The sequence below is a fragment of the Hylobates moloch genome, unplaced genomic scaffold (assembly GCF_009828535.3).
Source record: "Hylobates moloch isolate HMO894 unplaced genomic scaffold, HMol_V3 SCAFFOLD_22, whole genome shotgun sequence".
Classification (NCBI taxonomy): Eukaryota; Metazoa; Chordata; class Mammalia; order Primates; family Hylobatidae; genus Hylobates; species Hylobates moloch.
This window is the reverse complement of record NW_026652297.1, coordinates 41,587,984-41,608,143: the sequence shown is the minus strand read 5'-3', so window position 1 is coordinate 41,608,143 and position 20,160 is coordinate 41,587,984. Positions and strand designations below refer to the sequence as shown.

The following is a 20,160-nucleotide window of genomic DNA, read 5'->3' as shown; positions in this document are numbered from 1 at the left end:
GTATTCACTTACGCAGTTTTTGAGGTTGTGCATTTCTTTTGACTTCAGTTTTGCTTATTTTGATTGCCAGATTTTTGACAGCAGGAACCATGTGAATTATTTCTATTGTTATCTTACTTGAACCTTTTGATTTTCTATTTTCTTGTGGTTTATGTGTTTGAGAATATTGTATTATAATTTTCTGTCCATGATACTCTTTGATGCAGTACTCTGCTATGGCTTGTCAAATTACCCACATTTCTCCCTGTTTATCAGGATCTCCTGCCTTTATTTCCTTCAATTCAGATGTCTATGGTGAGGTCTTACAACCCTATAATTCCCCTCACTTCTTTTTTGCAGAACGGAAGTTCTTCCTTCCTCCTTTAAAAATCATCCCTCCTCTTGTATTCACATCAAAATGAGGTGAAATTTTAATTCTGGCAAAGCTTATTCTGTTGCTTGGATACTCACACCTTTCAAGTGTTAGAGAACCCTCACAAAAATAAATGAGCTTGCACAGCCAAAGTTCTTCAGCCTTATGGCAAGAATAGACCCAGGCTGTATAGCTGTGTTCAAGTAGATTACTACCTAAGACAATGGATGGCCTTTTCTGAGTATTTACTGACTTATATTAATGAGTGAAATAATTGGCTTTAACTTTGGAAGGAAAAGAAAATACAACTGTGGCCCCTTAAATATTATTGACTGATGCTCACTAACTAGCAGATGCATGCTTAGTTGTGTCTTACATAGCCTTTTTTTTTTTTTTTGAGATGGAGTTTCACTCTTGTTGCCCAGGTTGGAGTGCAATGGCACAATCTCGGCTCACTGCAACCTCTGCCTTCCAGGTTCAGGTGATTCTCCTGCCTCAGCCTCCCGAGTAGCTGGGATTGCAGGTGCACATCACCATGCCCGGCTAATTTTTCGTATTTTTAGTAGAGACGGAGTTTCACCATGTTGGACAGGCTGATCTCAAACCCCTGACCTCAGGTGATCCACCCGCCTTGGCCTCCAAAACTGCTGAGATTACAGGTGTGAGCCACTGCGCCTGGCCGCTCCTTTTGTTTTTTTAAAGGAGAAAGGTTTCTCTGAACTCATATTGAATATCTAGCTATGAAGATACTGTCACAACAAAACATATATTTGACTGTATTTGAGAAAAGAGGTGAGCCTCTCTTAAGGATTTTCCTAACATGGTGTTATTAGTCGATTCCCTCTTTATGATTTGGCTGGTTGCTCTATCAGAGAATGTTTGTCCCTGGAACAAAATCATTACAGTAAGTGACTGGGGTCAGATCCAGCTTCATCTGTTAGCAGGTGACAAATAATTCCCTAAGAAAAATTCTTATAATTCTCCAAGCCTTTTGCAAGTCTTAGGATCTCTTCAAGCTTGCCAATTAGAAGAGGAATTAAAAGGTGAGAAAAGATAGGCTTTTTCTCCAGAATTTCAATATACTTGCTTAAAGTCCAACTATTTAAACGTGCAGTCTTCCTTCTACCAATAATGGCAGCAGTGAATTTACTACAGGATGGTTACAGAAGCACAGCCCTGGAGCCAGAGGACCTGAGTTCAGATCCTGGCTCTGCCACTTGGGTGTTGTGTGAGGTTGGGAAAATCATTTAACTTTCTGGGGTTCAGCTTCCTCCTCTGTAAAATGAGACTAATAATAATAGTACCCATCTCACAGCACTGTTGTGAGGATTATTCAAGAGTTAACATATGTAACAGGTCTATAGCAGTGTTGGTCACAAAGTATCAATCATGTAAGGGAATGTTCTTATCAATACATTTGCCAAATCAGAACTTAATCCTTTTGATTCACCAGGCTTCCCAGAGAGAAGGCAAAGTTAAATCTCTGTTTCCATAGATCCCCCTTTCATTGAGGTACATGTGTGTTAGGTAGTAAACAGGGCCTCTTAAATCTACGTGAGATTAGTTGCTAAATAAATATTCATGTTTCTGGTCTGTGATGTCCTAACCGTCATCTTAATAAAGTTTACAGAAATCTAGAATGTTAAGAGGTGGAAAGGATCTTAAGGGCATGTGGTTGTAGTTTCCAGATTCCAGTGAATAAACCAATTATATCATGGAGACTTGAGAAAGAATTCTCAGGCTCACCCTTGAAGATTTGGTTTTGCAGTCAAAAGTAGGGTTTTGGAATCTGTAAGTCTTTAAAACTTATGCAAACAGGCCGGGCACAGCAGCTCACTCCTGTAATCCCAGCACTTTGGGAGGCCGAGGTGGGTGGATCACCTGAGGTCAGGAGTTTGAGAACACCAACATGGTGAAACCCCGTCTCTACTAAAAATACAAAAATTAACCAGGCGTGGTGCACACACCTGTAATCTCAGCTACTCGGGAGGCTGAGGCAGGAGAATCACTTGAACCTGGGAGGTGGAGGTTGCAGTGAGCCGAAATTGTGCCATTGCACTCCAGCCTGGGCAACAAGAGTGAAACTCCGTCTCAAAAACAAAAACAAAAACAAAAAAAGTTATGCAAATAATTGTGACATATAAGCCAGATGATTGAAAGACAAAATTGAAAATTGTTACTAAAACTTGATAAAATTTTGGGCCAGTCTGAAACCCAAACTACCTGGCTTATGATTCCAAGTCTACCCATTTTACTATGACCTGTTTCTAGTAGGAGGTTCATTTATGCAGATGTTTACATTCAGAGGTTTTGATTGTGAGATTTTCTTGAGCACAGCAGGATTTTTAAACAGAACTTAGGCAGTCAGACAATACTACTTGTTATTCTCTTCTTAATGACTTGCTTTTTACAATCCCACTGACGTCTTCTACCCAGATGCGTCCTATATCCTGTCAACTCAGACAGGTCTTTGATTCTTTCCAAACTTTTCACATACAATAATTCCTTTATAGCCCATCTGATATAATTGAAAATTATTGCATTTTGAATGTTTTCCTATAATTTTACAATTTCTGGTAATGACAATTTTAGAACAAGAAGGTGTGTGAGAGATTCATTAACTCTATTTCCTCATTCTACAAATGATGAATCCTTATCCATGGCCATAGGGCCAGCAAATCAGTCAGGATCAGAATCTAGTCTGTTAATTCCTATTTAGCACAAGTTAATTTTTCACTAAAAGGTACACATGAGCCAACACACAGTTTTTCTTGCCCTTATCCCCTTTAAGCCCCACCCCTTTTCTTTTTTTTTTTTACAGATATTTTTCTCTGTATTATAGCATCTATTTGTCTTTCTTTTCCACCTTTTCTTCCATTTATGTTTATGTATATTTCATTTGCTCTGAATTTTATTTCGCATTATGTGATAACTTCTCTTACTTTCATATTTATTCACTTATGGGTTTTTGGGAAATGCTGATGTCTGGTGATGGTATGTCTCCTTTATCAACTCTATCAACAAAAGCCTTTGTCCAGTCAGCTGGTTGGATTCCCATTTTGCCATATTTTGTCCTTTACTTTTTTTAAAATTATTTTTTGGAGACAGAGTCTTGCTCTGTCACCTAGGCTGAAGTGCAGTGGCGTGATCTTGGCTCACTGCAGCCTCCGCCTCCCAGGTTCAAGCAATTCTTGTGTGTCAGCCTCCCAAGTAGCCAGGATTACAGACCCAGGTGCACGACCATGTCCTGCTAATTTTTGTATTTTTAGTAGAGACAGGGTTTCCCCATGTTGGCCAGGCTGCTCTCGAACTCCTGGCCTTAAGTGATCTGCCTGCCTCAAACTCTCAAAATGCTGGCATTACAGGCATGAGCCACCATGCCCAGCATTTTCCTTTACTTTGCATGGCCAGTGTTTGTGGGAACATTTTTATCACAAATAATTCAATTTTGTGATATTATTTCATGGTCAAGATCTGGTAATATTATTAAGAGAAACAGATCTGAGAAGGTGACCATTTCTTCTCCTCTCTGCTCCTGAGAGAGAACTGGGGCAGGGTCCGAGGAATAAAAGAGAAGTGTTTACCCAAGAGGGTCACCACTCTAACCTGAGCCACCAGAGACAGCACAGCAGAGGAGCCAGGGAGCCCCAGAGGCTGCCTCTCAGCCAATCCACCAAATGGAAAAAAGCTTAGTTATAGCTGCATCTTTGGAAAAAGTCTTAATCACAAAGATTCTCCAGAAAAAAATAAAACAAAAAAAACAAAAACAAACAAACAAACAAAAATACTAAAGAGATGAGCAGACTTATTGGTACCAGAAACCATCTGTAACGAGGGACTTGTATTCGATGGCTATCAACAGGAGGTGCATCTTCAGAAAGCAGAGCCTGGGAAGGAAGATGAGGAGTCATAAGGAGAGCAAGGGGTCAGTGAACAAGAAAATAACTAACACTCTGTGCCCTGTGCCTAGGAGGAAACCAACGTCTTAGAGGAAAGAACTGTCAATGTGGAATGATCCCTTGTAAGTGAATCCACCTAAAGTAACCAACAGCCACTGCGCCAACTGGGACAGAGATGAAATTGCCCCACCCCAACTGTAAACTTCTAAGTTGCAGGGACCCTGGGCTGTCCCTTCTTAGATCTTCAGTTTGTAATGGAGCCTGGCCTATAGTGGGCCCTCAGTGAACGTTGTTGAAAGAATGTTGTTGTCTGAAGAATGAGGGAAGTATTTCCCTTCACTTACCGGGCAACTTCAGGAAAGCTCATTCCAGCAAAGTCATCAGAGAGACGTTGGGTCAGGATTTTGTTTTTCATGCTATTCAAGAAGTGTTTCTGCCAGGTCTGTTTAGGCGTAACCTGGAATACATAATCATACCACACGAAGCAAAATGACAAGGAGTGTGGAATGTTAGAATTCACATTGCATATTCTGCTAAGCACAAACAAGTCTTCATTGCATGTAAGTCATAAAAAGGAGATTTATCTTAGTGCCTAACTAGAGAAATGTTAAAGGAATAACTAAAAAGCTAACTCCATCTCAACTATTTTCACCAGCGTTCAGGATGAGGCAGACACATCATTACTTATTTTCTTTCCAGATGGCGTTCAAGTTTCCTTGCTGGCAGTGAGAATTCTCCATCACCCAGTCCTGATTTCAGCTTTTGAGTTAGTAAAAATCAGATGGGAAAGTTAATGTGGAATCTAAATTATCTCTCTCTGGATATGACTACTCAAGATTGGTTTAAGGTATTTTAGTTTTCTACTAACCATATACCTCAAAGAAGAAAATACTCATAGTTTCTGTCCAGTATCAGAACGCTTCATAAGTTCAAATGAACTTGAAGGGCCATCCTGATGCATGGAAGAGAGAATGGAGAAATCAAGGTAAACAGTAGGTTTCCAGAGAAATGGGAGATGTGAAAGGAGAAATATATCTCAAAACGGCTAAATGCACCCAACCCAACAGAAAGGCTGTTAGCAACTCATGGCTGATGTTTGTGTAAGACCCTCTCCTCATCCTTCTCCACCTACTGCCATGAGAATCACCACCACACTGTTCTGATATAGCAAGACAGTCTTCTTAAAGCCTAGAATCTCAGATGGAAATCTTGAATTTCTAAACATTTAGGAGCACTGTTGCTGTGGAGAGTTATGGCTGGTTCAGAAATTCTCTTCAGATGGTCATGATGCATTTTGGGAAAAAAGCAAAACAAAACCAAACACATAGACAAACAATTCTGCCCTACTAAAAAGGACAGACTATTTCAGGCAATCCAGTGCCTGTTTCAACCACCAAGATTCAGCTGAATGAATCTTTTTCCTTTTCCCACTTTCTTAAAGTCCTCTCATGAGGAGGGCTCTGATCATTAGGTGGTTCATACCACTAATTTCCAATAACTAAAGAAATTGGCTTAGTGCTTCGAATCTAAATGTTTCAATGTTTGAAATAAGGTAAAAAATGATAGCGTGGGGATGGAGAAGACTTCCTGAGATAGATTTAAAAAGATCAGAAAGGAAAACAGGAGGATTTTGGATAGAAGAATCTGGGTGCTCAAGTAAGCCAGTTGGATCAGATCTAATGCAAATTTAAGTTTAAGGCCATGCTCTGAACCGAGGACCAACCAGAAATGTTTTTCGAGCTACGATTTCTCACAATATGATCACTATAATTAAAACACATGGCATTGATTCAAGGCCTTTTAATCTGAGTTCTCAGAAGTTTTACAAATATTAACTCAATACTTGGAAAAAGCCAGTTATGAGATTAATAACTTTAATTTTATAGATAGAGAAATTGACAGTCAGGGAAAGTAAGGGCCTACTCTGAGAGAAATTGGTCATAAAACTCTGGAGTCCCAGCCATTAAACCAAAGTCGATAGTTTGTTATAGAATCGAAAGCACCAAAGAATAATGCAGCTTTCACATATTTTGCCTGATGCTGTTCAGTAAAGATTCCTGAAAGTAGGTTTCAGACTTCACTCAAAAAAACATTATGGAGACCACAAATATCTCTCAATTCCTGTAAGCTAAAATTCATCTTGTATAAATGACAGGTGATCATCCTCAATAGGGAAGTTACGACTCTAGTCTTATTTTTATTTTATTTATTAATTTTTTTTTTAGACAGAGTCCCACTCTGTCACCCAGGCTGGAGTGGAGTGGCGCGATCTCGGCTCATTGCAACCTCCATCTCCTGTGTTCAAGCGACTCCCCTGCTTCAGCCTCCCCAGTTTCTGGGGCTACAGGCTCATGCCACCATACCTGGCTAATTTTTTAAAATATTCTTACGAGATGGGGTTTCACTTTGTTGGCAAGCTTGGTCTCGAACTCCTGAGCTCAAGTGATCCGCCAACCTCAGCCTCACAAAGTGTTGGGATTACAGACGTGAGCCACCGCACCCGGCCACAACTCTTCAAATAAGAAAAACACAATAGGATGGTTTTACATCTCTATCTTCTATAGTTCCATGAAGGAGGATAAGTCTTCATATGGAGTTCACATTCCATTTATTTCCATTTACTTTCTGCAGCCATGGAGATTGAAATCACAATAATCACAAGAAATATTGAAGTTCTCTGCTACTTTCTAAATATACAACACAAAGACAATGTCCTTATCAACCATTTTCTAGGCTGTATACAGTGACCACTACATGAAAGTAAAAGCTTGTGTGTTGTAGCTGCATGAAGGCTCATTCCCTCCACCCTGACTGCCATTTCTTTTCATCTGTATATTACATCTCTTTACATTCACAGAAGGAATTACAGAAGCATTCCCTTTGTTGCAGTTAGCATATAGCTGGCCAGAGCACCTCTAACCTCTTTTGCTTTTCCTTAAATAGCACCAGGGAAGAAACAGAAAAAGATGCAAACATTTGTACTGAACACAAGAAAAAAAGAACAGAGGAAAGAGTGAGCAAAGAGAGGTCAAGAGGGAAGTCAAGTGTATGAAAGGCAAGCATGGACTCAGAATTAAATGGAAAGTAAGGTCATTCTCTGCAAGACCTTTAGAAAAGGAAGACCAGGTCCAGCCAAGGGCTGGCATGCCTTGCCTGGAGCATTTCATGGAAATGATATTTGGAAGACCACATTTTGTGCTACAAAAATTTATCCCAAGAGTCACTTTTAGCCACTTACTTTGTTTCAGACAAAAATATCAAAAATCTTGATGTGAGACATTGTGTGGAAATAACACCAGAGGCATAGAGCACTGTGGTAACAACACTGTGGACCAGACAGTTCTAGCTCTGCAGCTCACTAACTTACGGTATGATCAAGTTAGTTAGCTTCACCAATTCACTGCTGGGATACTAACTTAACATATTATTGAGGGGAAACAAAAGACAGTAGGCACTCATTATATGGTTACTGTTATTATTCCTGCATGGAATTCTCCCTAAAACAACCTGGAAAAATTAGATTTTAATTACTATTTGTATCATTATTTCTATTTGATGAATATAATTATTATACCAATTATTATTTTGAATTTAATTTATATTGAAATATATGAATCCTTCATTAATAATATAACCTTTATTTATATTTTCACTTTCAATAACTCAATGCTTCTACTTTGATGAATGTACTTTGATTTAAAATATCCTGGACTGTAGGTAGGAAGCAGAGTTATATTTTTTCTGTTTTGTAGATAAATATTCTTAGGCAGGAATAAAATAAATGATTTCTTCAACGTCAGTGTGGTACCTGGGACTTTTCAATTCAGATCTTCTAATCCCTTCCCAGTTCAAGCAGAGGTCAAATCTCATTTCTTGGGGCCTTGATGCTTTTCTCAATTTTTTTTCCTATTTCTGATCTTAATATGTAGGACATGGGGACAGGGCCAAGAATCGACATTAATTTACAAGGTTACCTTTTCGTTTTGCTCCACAAATAGAGATGTTAGGAAGGTACACAAGCCTGGCACCAAACAGCCTTGGGCGATAAATCCAAGCTTTAATTCAGCAAAGCAGATGATGTTGTCTCCGGTGTCCCAGTTCCAGCTGGGAATCTTTGGCAGATAAACCTGTTCCATAGTACAAAGCAGGTCAAGCATTAGGAATAAACACACCTCAAGAAAGCTCCTGTGGATGGATGTCTTTCTTTTTTTTTAATTTACTTAAAATCATATATTCTTCATTTTTGCACATAAAAGTGGTGTCCAGGTCAATGAAAATGATAAGAACAAATTCAGCATTTGAAAGTGGTTAGTGGTCAATGGCTCTCATTTTTTGAAACAAAAATAGCTAGAGTTGCAAAATCAGGTCAAATGGCTTAAACCTCTAATTCTGCCCCCAATTTACATTGTTAAGTGATTATCCATCTTAATGAGACTCCAAATTTTACCTCTGATTAGCAAAAACTTTTTATTTACACATCCACTAGAAAATAAAAAAGTTCATCTAGCTATATAGATAAAAGGAGGAGATGGAATATGCTAGAATGTTACTATACCTTGTTATGTGATTGCAGTATCTGTATGATGATTCTGGTGGTAGAGTCATAGTTCTTGATAGAGAGCACCCTATATAAACCCCAAACACTCTCATTAGTCATGTGTCATAGCCAAAAGGCTTTGTAATATAATTTAATTCAGAGTTAAATTGATATGTAGGTAAGTGTAGAAAAACTTGGCATATAATAAAGTTTATTGATGTGTTGTTTTCTAAAAAGTTTTTAGTAGCCTACACAGAAGAGCGTCATTGTTTTCATGACTTTGCCAACCAAATCTATGGAATGATTATCTCTTGGTATTAGAAGACTGTGTTCTTCTGAGACCAATTCTTGAGGAGGAAATCAACAGTTTCATGTTTTAGCCTTCAAACCCAAACCTACTAATTACAGGTAAAAATAGAAATTTGATGGTAGTCTATGGCTTGAAATAGCTCATAGACTGTCTAATTCAACTTCCTCATTTTACAAATTAAGAAACTAAGATCTACCTCATATTTACTGTATTATGTATGATACAGATTTTCAGCTGTTTCTTGCTATATGTAATGTCACCTTTAGCTATCTGTGTTTATTTTACTCTGGAGATTGCAAGTTCATCTGGATTAGCGAAAATGCCATTGTCATCATAGTCACAGTTAGATCTTTATTATCACAAGTCACGTTCTTGCTAGAAGAGTTCACAGTTTAATATGATAACACTGACTCTACCCATCTTGAAAATACTTGCCGATGGTCAGACCAGGCGCGGTGGCTCAGCTTGTAATCCCAGCACTTTGGGAGGCTGAGGTGGGCAGATCACCTGAGCTCAGGAGTTCAAGACCAGTCTGACCAATATGGTAAAACCCCATCTCTACTAAAAATACAAAATTAGCCTGGTGTGGTGGCACATGTCTGTTATCCCAGCTACTTTGGAGGCTGAGGCAGGAGAACTGCTTGCACCCAGAAGGTGGAAGTTGCAGTGAGCCGAGATCACGCCACTGCCCTCCAGCATAGGCAACAAGAGCGAAACTCCGTCTCAAAAAAAAAAAGAAAAGAAAATACCTACTGATGGTCAAACAGCATGTCATACCAGACCATGCATAATCTTTCACCACAACTACTAGAGAAAAATCCCAATAAATAAAGTGCACTAATAGGGTTCATAAAATTGCATCTTTATTTTTGAGGAGAGGATATTAGTTATAATGGTGCTGTCTGAACAATAATCAGTTATTTGTATGCTTGCTTCTTAAATTCAGATGGCTACTCTACATACGAAACTTCAGGGAATTATATGGAGAAGCACATTCACACTCAGGATGCTCTGTTTTCATTTCCTTTTGCATCTGTCTGCACAGTCTTGGGGAGGGGGTAAAAGTAGGCAGAACCTTGGAATACGATGAACCTACTGATATGATAGATGGCATTTTCTCCTGTTGATGCTTATGTACCAGGCATTACTTTAAAAGAGATAGAAAAAAACCATTATAGCATACAAAACACAGCTTCTTACCTCATAATGTTGGAAATATCTTCAGCATGGGAATCACTGCACAAAGGGTTGGCTATAATCAGGCATGCCTCTGCAGATTCCACCTACCCTTCAAGATCAGACAGGATCTTGTTAATTACATGGGAAATGCTCTGGTCTTCCCTTTTTGGGTTTTCTTAGAATTTTGTAATAAAATTGCTAACAAAAAAGAGGACACACTTGGGAGTGAGTTGTAATGAGGATGTCTTTTCATCAGGATTGTTGTCCTGCAAATGCTGCAAAGGGCAAGGGTTGCAGCTGATGGGCTAGGGCACAGGGTCTCTGACACAGGTAAAAGATTGCTTTCAAATGGGTAAAATACGGAGTTATATTTTTCCTACCATCCATCACCATTATTTGATGCCTAGTGATAAGCCCTAAGACCTTTATAAGCAACCATCTATGTATTTATTTGTCTTTCAGGACAATAAAAAACAGAGGAACTGGAAGCCTACTTGGTTCAAAGTAGGCAGTTATTCAATATTGGTGGAGTGTGAATTTCAAAGTTCTAGAAAATTACTGAAGTGGCTCTTACAGTACTAAATTGCAGGAAAGAAATATTTTTCTGGGTCTGTCAATTCTTCATATTTACTCTATAGATCTCGGCTTTAAACAGAAACTTTTCTGTTTGTTGATTCTCCGAGACTGAGAACATGACAGGAAGCTGCCTTTGATCTTAAGCCAAACCTGTCTAGAGGGTTGGCTGTTGCTCATTATTTTTACTCACAACTTTAATGAGATTTCTACTATTTTCCTTTACGTTTTTCCTATTGGAAAGCATATCCATGCATTTAGGAGGAGAAATTGATTAAAGCTGACGGACTCAGAGATCTGCCTTCTAGTAAGAATTCTATTTGTGTGGTAAGATCAAACACACCTTGCTATCCATACCTTTTTCAGACCTCTTAGGCTGATAAAATAAAACTGATTTAGATAGAGAATTTTGTGAAATGAATAATTTAAATATAAGTGTTGGCAAACAGTGAGGTCTGCTTGACATTTCTGAAATCAGATTTGGAGGTCAATTACTATACCTCCTTTACAATTGTTTTTAAAGTTGAGGAAGTTATATTTTCCACCAATTAAAGAAGCTGAAATAATACATTTTCAAAAAGCGATATATCCTATCATTTTGATTGTTGCAACTTTAGAAAACTACAAGGAACAAAAACAACTAGATCTTACCGCAACTCGCCTCAGATCCTCCCACTTCATTGCAGATCCAGAAATGAACGTTGTGTAGGCCAAGTAGCATTTAAAAATGGTTTCAAGTTCCAAAGAAGGAGGGGTCCTGGACAAAAAAGAATGTGACAGCAATGAGGGAAAAAAGATGATTGACTCTGGGTTTAGAGGTTTTTATAACTTATTTGGTGCATTTAGTATAATCCCTCATAGTGATATGAAAAAATACAAATCAAGTTAATGCTATTTTTTTTAAATGTAATTACTAAGGATGAAGAACTTCACTATTTAGTTTAAAAAACTGAGTTACTGAAACAGGCATAACATTTTAAATCAACTATACATTTAATAAAATGGCTTTTAAATATAAGAAGCAAATATGAAAAAATTAGGAGAAATTGATGAATCTGCCACTGTTATGAGAGATTTTGACATATCTTTTTAAACTATTGATAGAGCAAGCAGAAAACAATCATCACGGATTTTGAACACACATGTTTAATATTTATAAATTCTGCAAAGAACATTTAGAGGAACTAATTTTTATAAAGAACACACAAATATTTATCAAAATGGTACTTTACTTGACAGACAATGAAAGCCTCAACACATTACAAAAACATAGTTATTATATATAATGATCTTTGATCACAATACAATCAACTTAGAAGTTAACCAAAACACAAATAAAAATAGTTTTCAGATTTAGGAATTAAAAAAATAGACTGCTAAAAATATTATGGGCTTAGAAGAAATTGCAACAATTCTTCATCATTATTCTTAGAAATATGTTGAAAATATTAAATATATATGCTTTGGGATACAACAACAGCAGTGCTTTAGGAATAATTTATAGCTTTGGAGACATATTAGAATAGGATCAAGGAAATAAGAATAAAAGAAATTATAAAAACAAGAATAAGAAACAATGAAAAAGGCACAAAAAGATAAAATAGAGAAGATAAACCACATCAAAAGTCAGTTCTTTGAAAAATAACCTAGCATCATAGGCAAAAGTTTTCTAAAGTTACTGGAGAAAAAATAGACAAAAATGATGCAAATATTGAATAAAGAAGATACAATACATATAGTCAAAGTAGAGATAAAAAACAACAAAAGCAGACAGCAAATAATAAATGTCAACAGCTCTGAAAACTTAGCCAAAATGAACAAATTACTTAAAAGTATATCTTACCAGAACTAACTCTAGAAGAAATAAAAAGCCTAAACTGCTAAAGAAATTGAAGCTGTGGTTTAAAATCTCTCAAAACACAACACACACACACACAAACCTACACACCCAAACACACACACACCCCCCTCAAATAAAATGTAGGAAACCACTAGTTCTACATGGTTTCACGTTTAACTTCTACCATACTTTAAAGCAACACATAATCTCATTTTCATACAAAGACTTTTAAAGACATTAAAAATAGGAAATACTTCCCAGCCAATACTAAAAAAGACAAAATAATCATATTATCAAAAATATCCGTGAGATTCACCACATTAACAAATTAAAAAACAACACTTATATAATCACCTCAGACGCAGAGACAAACTGATAGAAATATTTCTTCAGAGTTAAGAAACACAACTCATGGTATATTAGAAATAGAAGATAATATTTTTAAACCAACAAATATCTTTAAAATAAAAAAGATATCTTTAATGAAAAAATATTAAAGGTGCTTTTAAAAATGAGAAGTAAAGATATCACTGCTCTTTTTCAACATTATATTTGATGTCTCAGCAATAACTATTTCAGACAAATAGTTTAATTCCTTCTTTCTAATCCTTATGTGTACAATTTATGTTTTATTATAAAGATTTATTTTATTTATAGAGATTTATAAATCTGGATTAATAAAGATTTATTTTATTTTATTACAAAGATAAAATAAGATAAATTGTTTTAATGTAAATAATTATAATTATACAAATATAAATAATATAAATATAATTATTTATATGGAAACCCCTAATATTACTACAGAAAAAAATAAAATTTATGTGGTTAGATATAAGACTAATATACAAAATTTAATTGTGTTTTTCCTGTACTAAGAGCAAACAACTAGTAAACCCAACTGGAAGATATTACTTTTACTAATATCAGAAAATACCAAGTACCTAGAAATAAAAGTTAGTAAGCTCTCTACCTGGGAAATTATACAACATTACTAAGGGGTACTAAATGAGAACTAAATAAATGAATAACCTCAGTACAGTAAAAGTTGGAAAGAGTTTGTAGCATAAAGCAGTCAATGCTGCATCTAAAGCTTCAATTAGATTCGCATTAAATTTCTGCAGTTTTTCATAATAAAATAATATACATGATAAAATAATTTTAAAATTTATATAAAATATAAAGGACCAAGTAAAGCTTGTCAACTATAAAAAAAAAAATAAAAGGTAAAAAGACTTGCTCTAGGGATAGAACTAGTTATAAAGATTTAGTAATTAAAAGACTGTAGTATTAACACAGTAATAGAAAATTATACAAATTGTCACTCTATAAACTCTATCGTTACTCTATAAAAAATTCTAAATGAATTAGAGACATAAATGATGAAAAAAATTTAAAATTATTGGTAAGAAATGTAGTTCAACATATTTTAAACAATGGAATAGGGTAAGAGTTTCTAAACAAAAAACAGTAAGTGCTTTAATAGAAAATATTCAATATTTGACTATAATAACATTAAAAACTTTTAAGCATCAGAAGATATGTAATATTCAGTAATAAGGCAAATTACAAGCTGAAAGTAGAAATTGCAGTTCCCACAACTGATGAAGAGTTATTGCAAATAATATATTACACATTCCCAAAATTAAATAACAAAAACCACACAAAATAGTTAAGTAAAAAAATAAATAGGCAAAACACATGGATGAGTATGTCACGGAAACAGAAAAGATGTGTGGCTAGTAAACATGGTGAAGGTCCACATCTGTAGAGCTAAAGGGCATAGAAATCAAAACCACAACAAGGTTTTACACTGATTTCATTGCAAAGACTAAAACATATAACCATACCAGTTGTTAGAAAGAATGTGTGTGTATATATGTGTGTGTGTGTGTGTGTGTGTGAAGTCTCTTACACATTCCTGATAGGCTTGCAAATGGTGCAATGACTTGCAAAAAATGATTAATGGCCTAAAAATGAACATTCACATGCTTGACACTATTAAGCACACACACGTAATAAGCACACACACGTAACAAGCACAAATGCACACAAACACGCACACAGAAGCACTACTTCATGTGTCCACGAGGAGCCATATATAAGCATGTTAACAACAAAACTATTTCCAATTGCAAAATATAGAAATAACACTAATCACACCAAAAGAAGAGTGGAACTAAGGGAAATGAATATCACTAACAAGAGAAACCAATTAACTATGGCAACATTCAAAAATATGAAAGCATCTTACTCACATAATATAAACTGAATAAAGCCCCAAAGATTACATTGGTATGATATTCCTTCTATAAAATTAAACATGTCTAAAGTAATATGCACATTTTAGATGTGAATATAGAGGTAATAAAACATAGGAGAGGCCGGGCGTGGTGGCTCACGCTTGTAATCCCAGCACTTTGGGAGGCCGAGGCGGGTGGATCACGAGGTCAGGAGATCGAGACCACGGTGAAACCCCGTCTCTACTAAAAATACAAAAACTTAGCCGGGCGTGGTGGCGGGCGCCTGTAGTCCCAGCTACTCGGAGAGGCTGAGGCAGGAGAATGGCGTGGACCCGGGAGGCGGAGCTTGCAGTGAGCCGAGACTGCGCCACTGCACTCCAGCCTGGGCGACAGAGCGAGACTCCGTCTCAAAAAAAAAAAAAAAAAAAAAAAACATAGGAGAAAGAAAGAATGGTAGTGATATTAGAAAAAATTGACCATAGGTTGAAATATGGGGAGGATTATACAGTTAGATACAGATTATTGTCCTAAATTTGACCTTGGTGGTGAGTTCATGCATCGGTGCTTACAACATTATTAAAAAGAACTGTAACATAAATAAGCAAAATGTGCTTATGTGTAAACCAATTATGAATGTTATGACTAAGAATTATAATAAATCTAATCCTGATTTTCTAACACTCAAAGAAGAAAACTAAATCTTAGTAGGAAATGTAATTCAACATGTTTTAAACACTGGGATAGGGAAAGATTTTCTAAACAAAAAACAAGAAGTGATTTAATATAATAGAAAATATTCAATCTTTGACTGTGATATTAAAACTTTTAAATATCAAAAACATATAATATTCAGTAAAAAGGCAAATTACAAACCTGAAGAAGAAATTTGCAATTCTCACAATTGATGAAGAATCATGTCATCCCTCTACTCAAAGTACTCCAACAATCAGAACTGACACAGAGAAAATTACCTTCCTTAAAGCCAAGTCTCTACAATGGTACAATGGGCTCAATACACCTTTATTATTAGGCCTACTATCAATTACAATATTTCCAAATACTCTGAAATTATCAGTCCTTATGAGTGAAACTTCCCCCTTTTCCTTAGAACAGTTTGGATTCAGTATGTGATACATGACCATCAGCATATGTGGAAAAGTGAGAGCTCTGTTTATGTTTGCATACATACAATATTAACAGAGCTGAGAGCTTCTACTCTCAAGAATAATAAATTAGGTAACTTCAGCCAACTCCCTCCTGAGGATATATAAAAAAGCTGGATGAAATATTAAACATGTCTCTTAAGAAGTCATCAATGACATAAGCAGACAATGAAGAGTTATCAGGCCAAAACCTGAGAGAAATCAATAACTCGGGAGTTAAGTCCAATTTTCTTCCCCTGAACGCATTTTATAATTCAGAAGAAGCAGCTACCAATCTGAGATAACATTTGGTGGTCACACAAGTCAAAGGACAAAAAAGTGCAGCTCCCCTGACATACAAAATGAAGGGTTTGATATCTTTTCCAAAATGTAAACTGGCATAACAAAAGCATAGAAGCAAAGAAGAAGGGTAAAATTGAATAAACTAGCTTATAAATGGGCTGTCATCCTGAGTTTGTCACCTGGGAAGTACAGACAGTTTCAAGCATTGAGCTTGGATTAGATGGTCCTGAGGCAGAAGTGCCCTGTTGTGCTTCAAAGAAGTAAAGAAATACACTCTCTGGAAGAAGGTAACATCATCTTTCTAAGTTAACAGTGTTTCCATGTATAGTTGTGCAAAACAGGAATCAGTGCATAATGTAAGACAATAGGCACACACACAAGAAAGAAAGAAAACAAGACAGTATGTGTAACATCCAGCAGAAGCCACAGCCAGTAAAATCAAAGACGTGAGGCATTCAATTATTGGACACTAGCTACAGTATATTTATACTTATTTTGTTGAAATACACAAAAGGTAAGGTAGAAATGCAAAAAATAAAAATAAAAACAGGACAGTTTGATAAAGACTCAAAAATAACTAATGGGTACTGGGGTTAATACCTGAGTGATGAAATCATCTGTACAACAAACCCTCATGACACAAGTTTACCTATATAACAAATCTTCACAGGTACCCCTGAAATCAAAATAAAAGTTAATTTTTTTAAAAAAGAATCAAATGTAAATTCTAGAACTGAATAATATAGTAACTGAAATTGAAAACTTAATGGATGGGTTTATAAGTAGATTAAACACATAAAAATAGCTAAGGTTCTAGAATCTAGGTCAAAACAAATTATCCAGAACGCAACACAGAGATATAAAAAGGGAAGAGATAAGTTCAAAAGAGAGGGTAAGAAATTCAGGTCATACGGCCTAACACAGTGGTTCACACCTGTAATTCCAGCACTTTGGGAGGCCAAGGTGGGCAGATTACTTGAGGTCAGGAGGTGGAGACCAGCCTGGCCAACATGGTGAAACCCCATCTCTACCAACAATACAAAAATTAGCCAGGCGTGGTGGTGGTCTCCTGTAATCCGAGCTACTTGGGAGGCTGAGGCAGGAGAATCGCTTGAACCCGGGAGGCAGAGGTTGCAGTGAGCCAAGATGGCGCCAGTGCACTCCAGCCTGGGTGACAGAGCAAGACCCTGTCTCAAAAAATAAAATAAAATAAAGTAATAAAAAAATAAAAAAAATCAGGACATATAACTGGAACAATAAAAAAGAAAAAGGCTAGCAGAGTTAACCTGTAATTGGAATCCTGGAAGAAAAGGAGAAACAAAAAGGTGACACAAGCAACATTTTAATAAATAATTAAAATAATTGAGAATCCTCCAGAAATGATCAAAAACACCAATCCAGAGACTCATGGAGATTTATGCATCCTAACTGTGGTAAATTAATAGAAATTCAAACCTATACACATCATAGGAAAAGTATAACATACATCCATATTAAGTAAAATGTATGACCTTTAAAAAAGATACCTCTTTCAACAAGGTAATTCAACAGACTTCTTAATAGCAACAACAGAAGTTAGAACTAAGTGGAATAAAATTTCATGGTTCTTAAGTAAATAAACTGCCAGCTTGTAACTCTGTATCAGTGAAATTGTCCTTCAAGAATGAAAAAAAAAAAAAAAGACATCTTTACACTTAAAAAAACAAACAACATCCAACAGAGTTAGTCACTGGTAGATCTTCATTTAAGGAAAATTTAAAAGTTTTAGGGGTTGGGAGATGAGAAATTACTTAATGGGTACAATGTACATTATTCAGGTGAGGGTTACACTAAAAGCCTAGACTTCTCCACTGCACCATGTTTCCACGTAACAAAACTGCACTTCTACTCCTTAAACTTATACCAAAATTTTTTTACTTTTTGGCATGGAGAAAATCATTACAATAGGAAGGAAGAGCAGAGGTAAAGAAGAGATAAATAGAACAAAAGGTTAAATGTTAGGGTAAATTTAATGAAATTTGTCATAAAACTTTAAGTTGATAGATTTTATAACATGAAATAAGCTTAATCACGCATATACCTGACAAAGGCTCGAATCACATATTACCTTATGCAAATAAAAAAGGTCTAATGATTCAGCATAAAAATGGTCAAGACAAATGGATCATCATTTAATATGAGGGAGTCCAGGTGGCTTATGGATCTGAAAAGATGCTTGGCCTCACTAGTAATGAGAAAAATGTTAATTAAAACCACAAGAAGTACCACTATCTTAATAAAGTACTACCCACAAGAATGGCTACCATTAAAAAGACTGCTGTTTCTAAGTGTTTGTTTGTCGAGTTACATTTCCAGTGTTAGTAGGATGCAGGGCACCAGGAACTCTCAGGGCTACTGGTAAGGTGCAGATTGTTCAAACCATTTTGGACAACTGACAGTTCTACCTAAGAAAAATATTTAAACTTTATTACCCTACAATTATATTTTTGGGTACCAAGATACATATACAAAAATTTGCACAGCACCATTCTTTATAGTAGCCAAAGTATAGGGGAGAAATGCCACCAATGGTTGAATGGATTAAGAAAAACTGTGGTGTATTCATAGAATATTGTCTACACAGCAATAAAAATAAGTATTATACAACTATTTCCAGTTGCAATATGGATAAATCTAACAAGCGTAACATTGAGGTAAATAAATTTATATTCCATTTATACAGGTGTAAAAAAACAGGAAAAGGCAAATAATATTCTAAATAAACATAGAAGATAAGACAAAAAATAATAAGATATAATGTCTGAACTGTAGTTACTTCTAGGAACTAAAGATGGAGCTTCAATTGAAGAGGGTTGTGTTGGTGTGCTAGCTATGGAACATAGTAATCCATCCTTATCCGAAGGGGATACATTGCAAGACCCCTAGGGGATGCCTGAAATCACAGATAGTACCAAACCCTGTATATACGGTACCGTTTTTCCTATATACACATACCTACAACAACATTTAATTTATAAAATAGGTACAGTAAGGCATTAACAATAACAACTAATCATGAAATAGAATAATTATAACAATATGCTGTAATAAAATGTATGTGTAAGCAGTCTCTCTTTCAAAATACCATTTTGTACTGTACTCACTAAGTTTTAGAACACGACTGACCATGTATAACTGAAATTGTGATAAGGAAAACTGCAGATAAGGAGGCACTACTTTATTTCTTGACTTGAATGGTAGTTACATGGATGTTCACTTTATAATCACTTTAATTCTAAGTGACTTCTTGAATTATATTTTGGTATAAAAAAGGCTTAAACATGGGCCAGGTGTGGTGGCTCATGCTTGTAATCCCAGTATTTTGGGAGGCAGAGCACCCGCAGATCACCTGAGGTCAGGAGTTCAAGACCAGCCCGGCCAACATGGTGATATTCTGTCTGTACTAAAAATACAAAATTAGTTGGGTGTGGTGGTGCATGCCTGTAAGCCCAGCTACTTGGGAGGCTGAGGCAGGAGAATCACTTGAATCTCGGAGGCGGAGGTTGCAGTGAACTGAGATCACACCATTGCACTACAGCCTGGGCAATTAAGAGCAAAACTCCTTCCACCCCCCAAAAAAAGGTTTGAACAAGGAGATTAATTATTTCCTTGCTATTTTAGACATGAATAAACATTCTGGCATATTTTTTCTATAGTCCAATGACCCATGTGCAACTCTTAGAAATTTCTCACTCAACTTTTGTTCCTATTGTATTATTACATATTGGAGAAATTGGAAAACA

General features: G+C 36.0%; 1 protein-coding gene across 2 annotated transcripts in view; it reads right to left on the bottom strand.

The window, feature by feature from the left end:
• KCNU1 (potassium calcium-activated channel subfamily U member 1) overlaps positions 1–20,160 on the bottom strand; it is a 152,922-nt gene that overhangs the window by 93,187 nt on the left and 39,575 nt on the right. For both annotated transcript variants that reach the window (XM_058433499.1, XM_058433500.1), the window contains exons 11-16: positions 11,502–11,607; positions 10,299–10,381; positions 8,807–8,876; positions 8,226–8,378; positions 4,596–4,708; positions 4,168–4,239 (exon numbers count right to left, since the gene is read on the bottom strand). In XM_058433499.1, the coding sequence (XP_058289482.1) occupies positions 4,168–4,239; positions 4,596–4,708; positions 8,226–8,378; positions 8,807–8,876; positions 10,299–10,381; positions 11,502–11,607 (597 nt within the window). The remainder of the gene's footprint in view (positions 1–4,167; positions 4,240–4,595; positions 4,709–8,225; positions 8,379–8,806; positions 8,877–10,298; positions 10,382–11,501; positions 11,608–20,160) is intronic.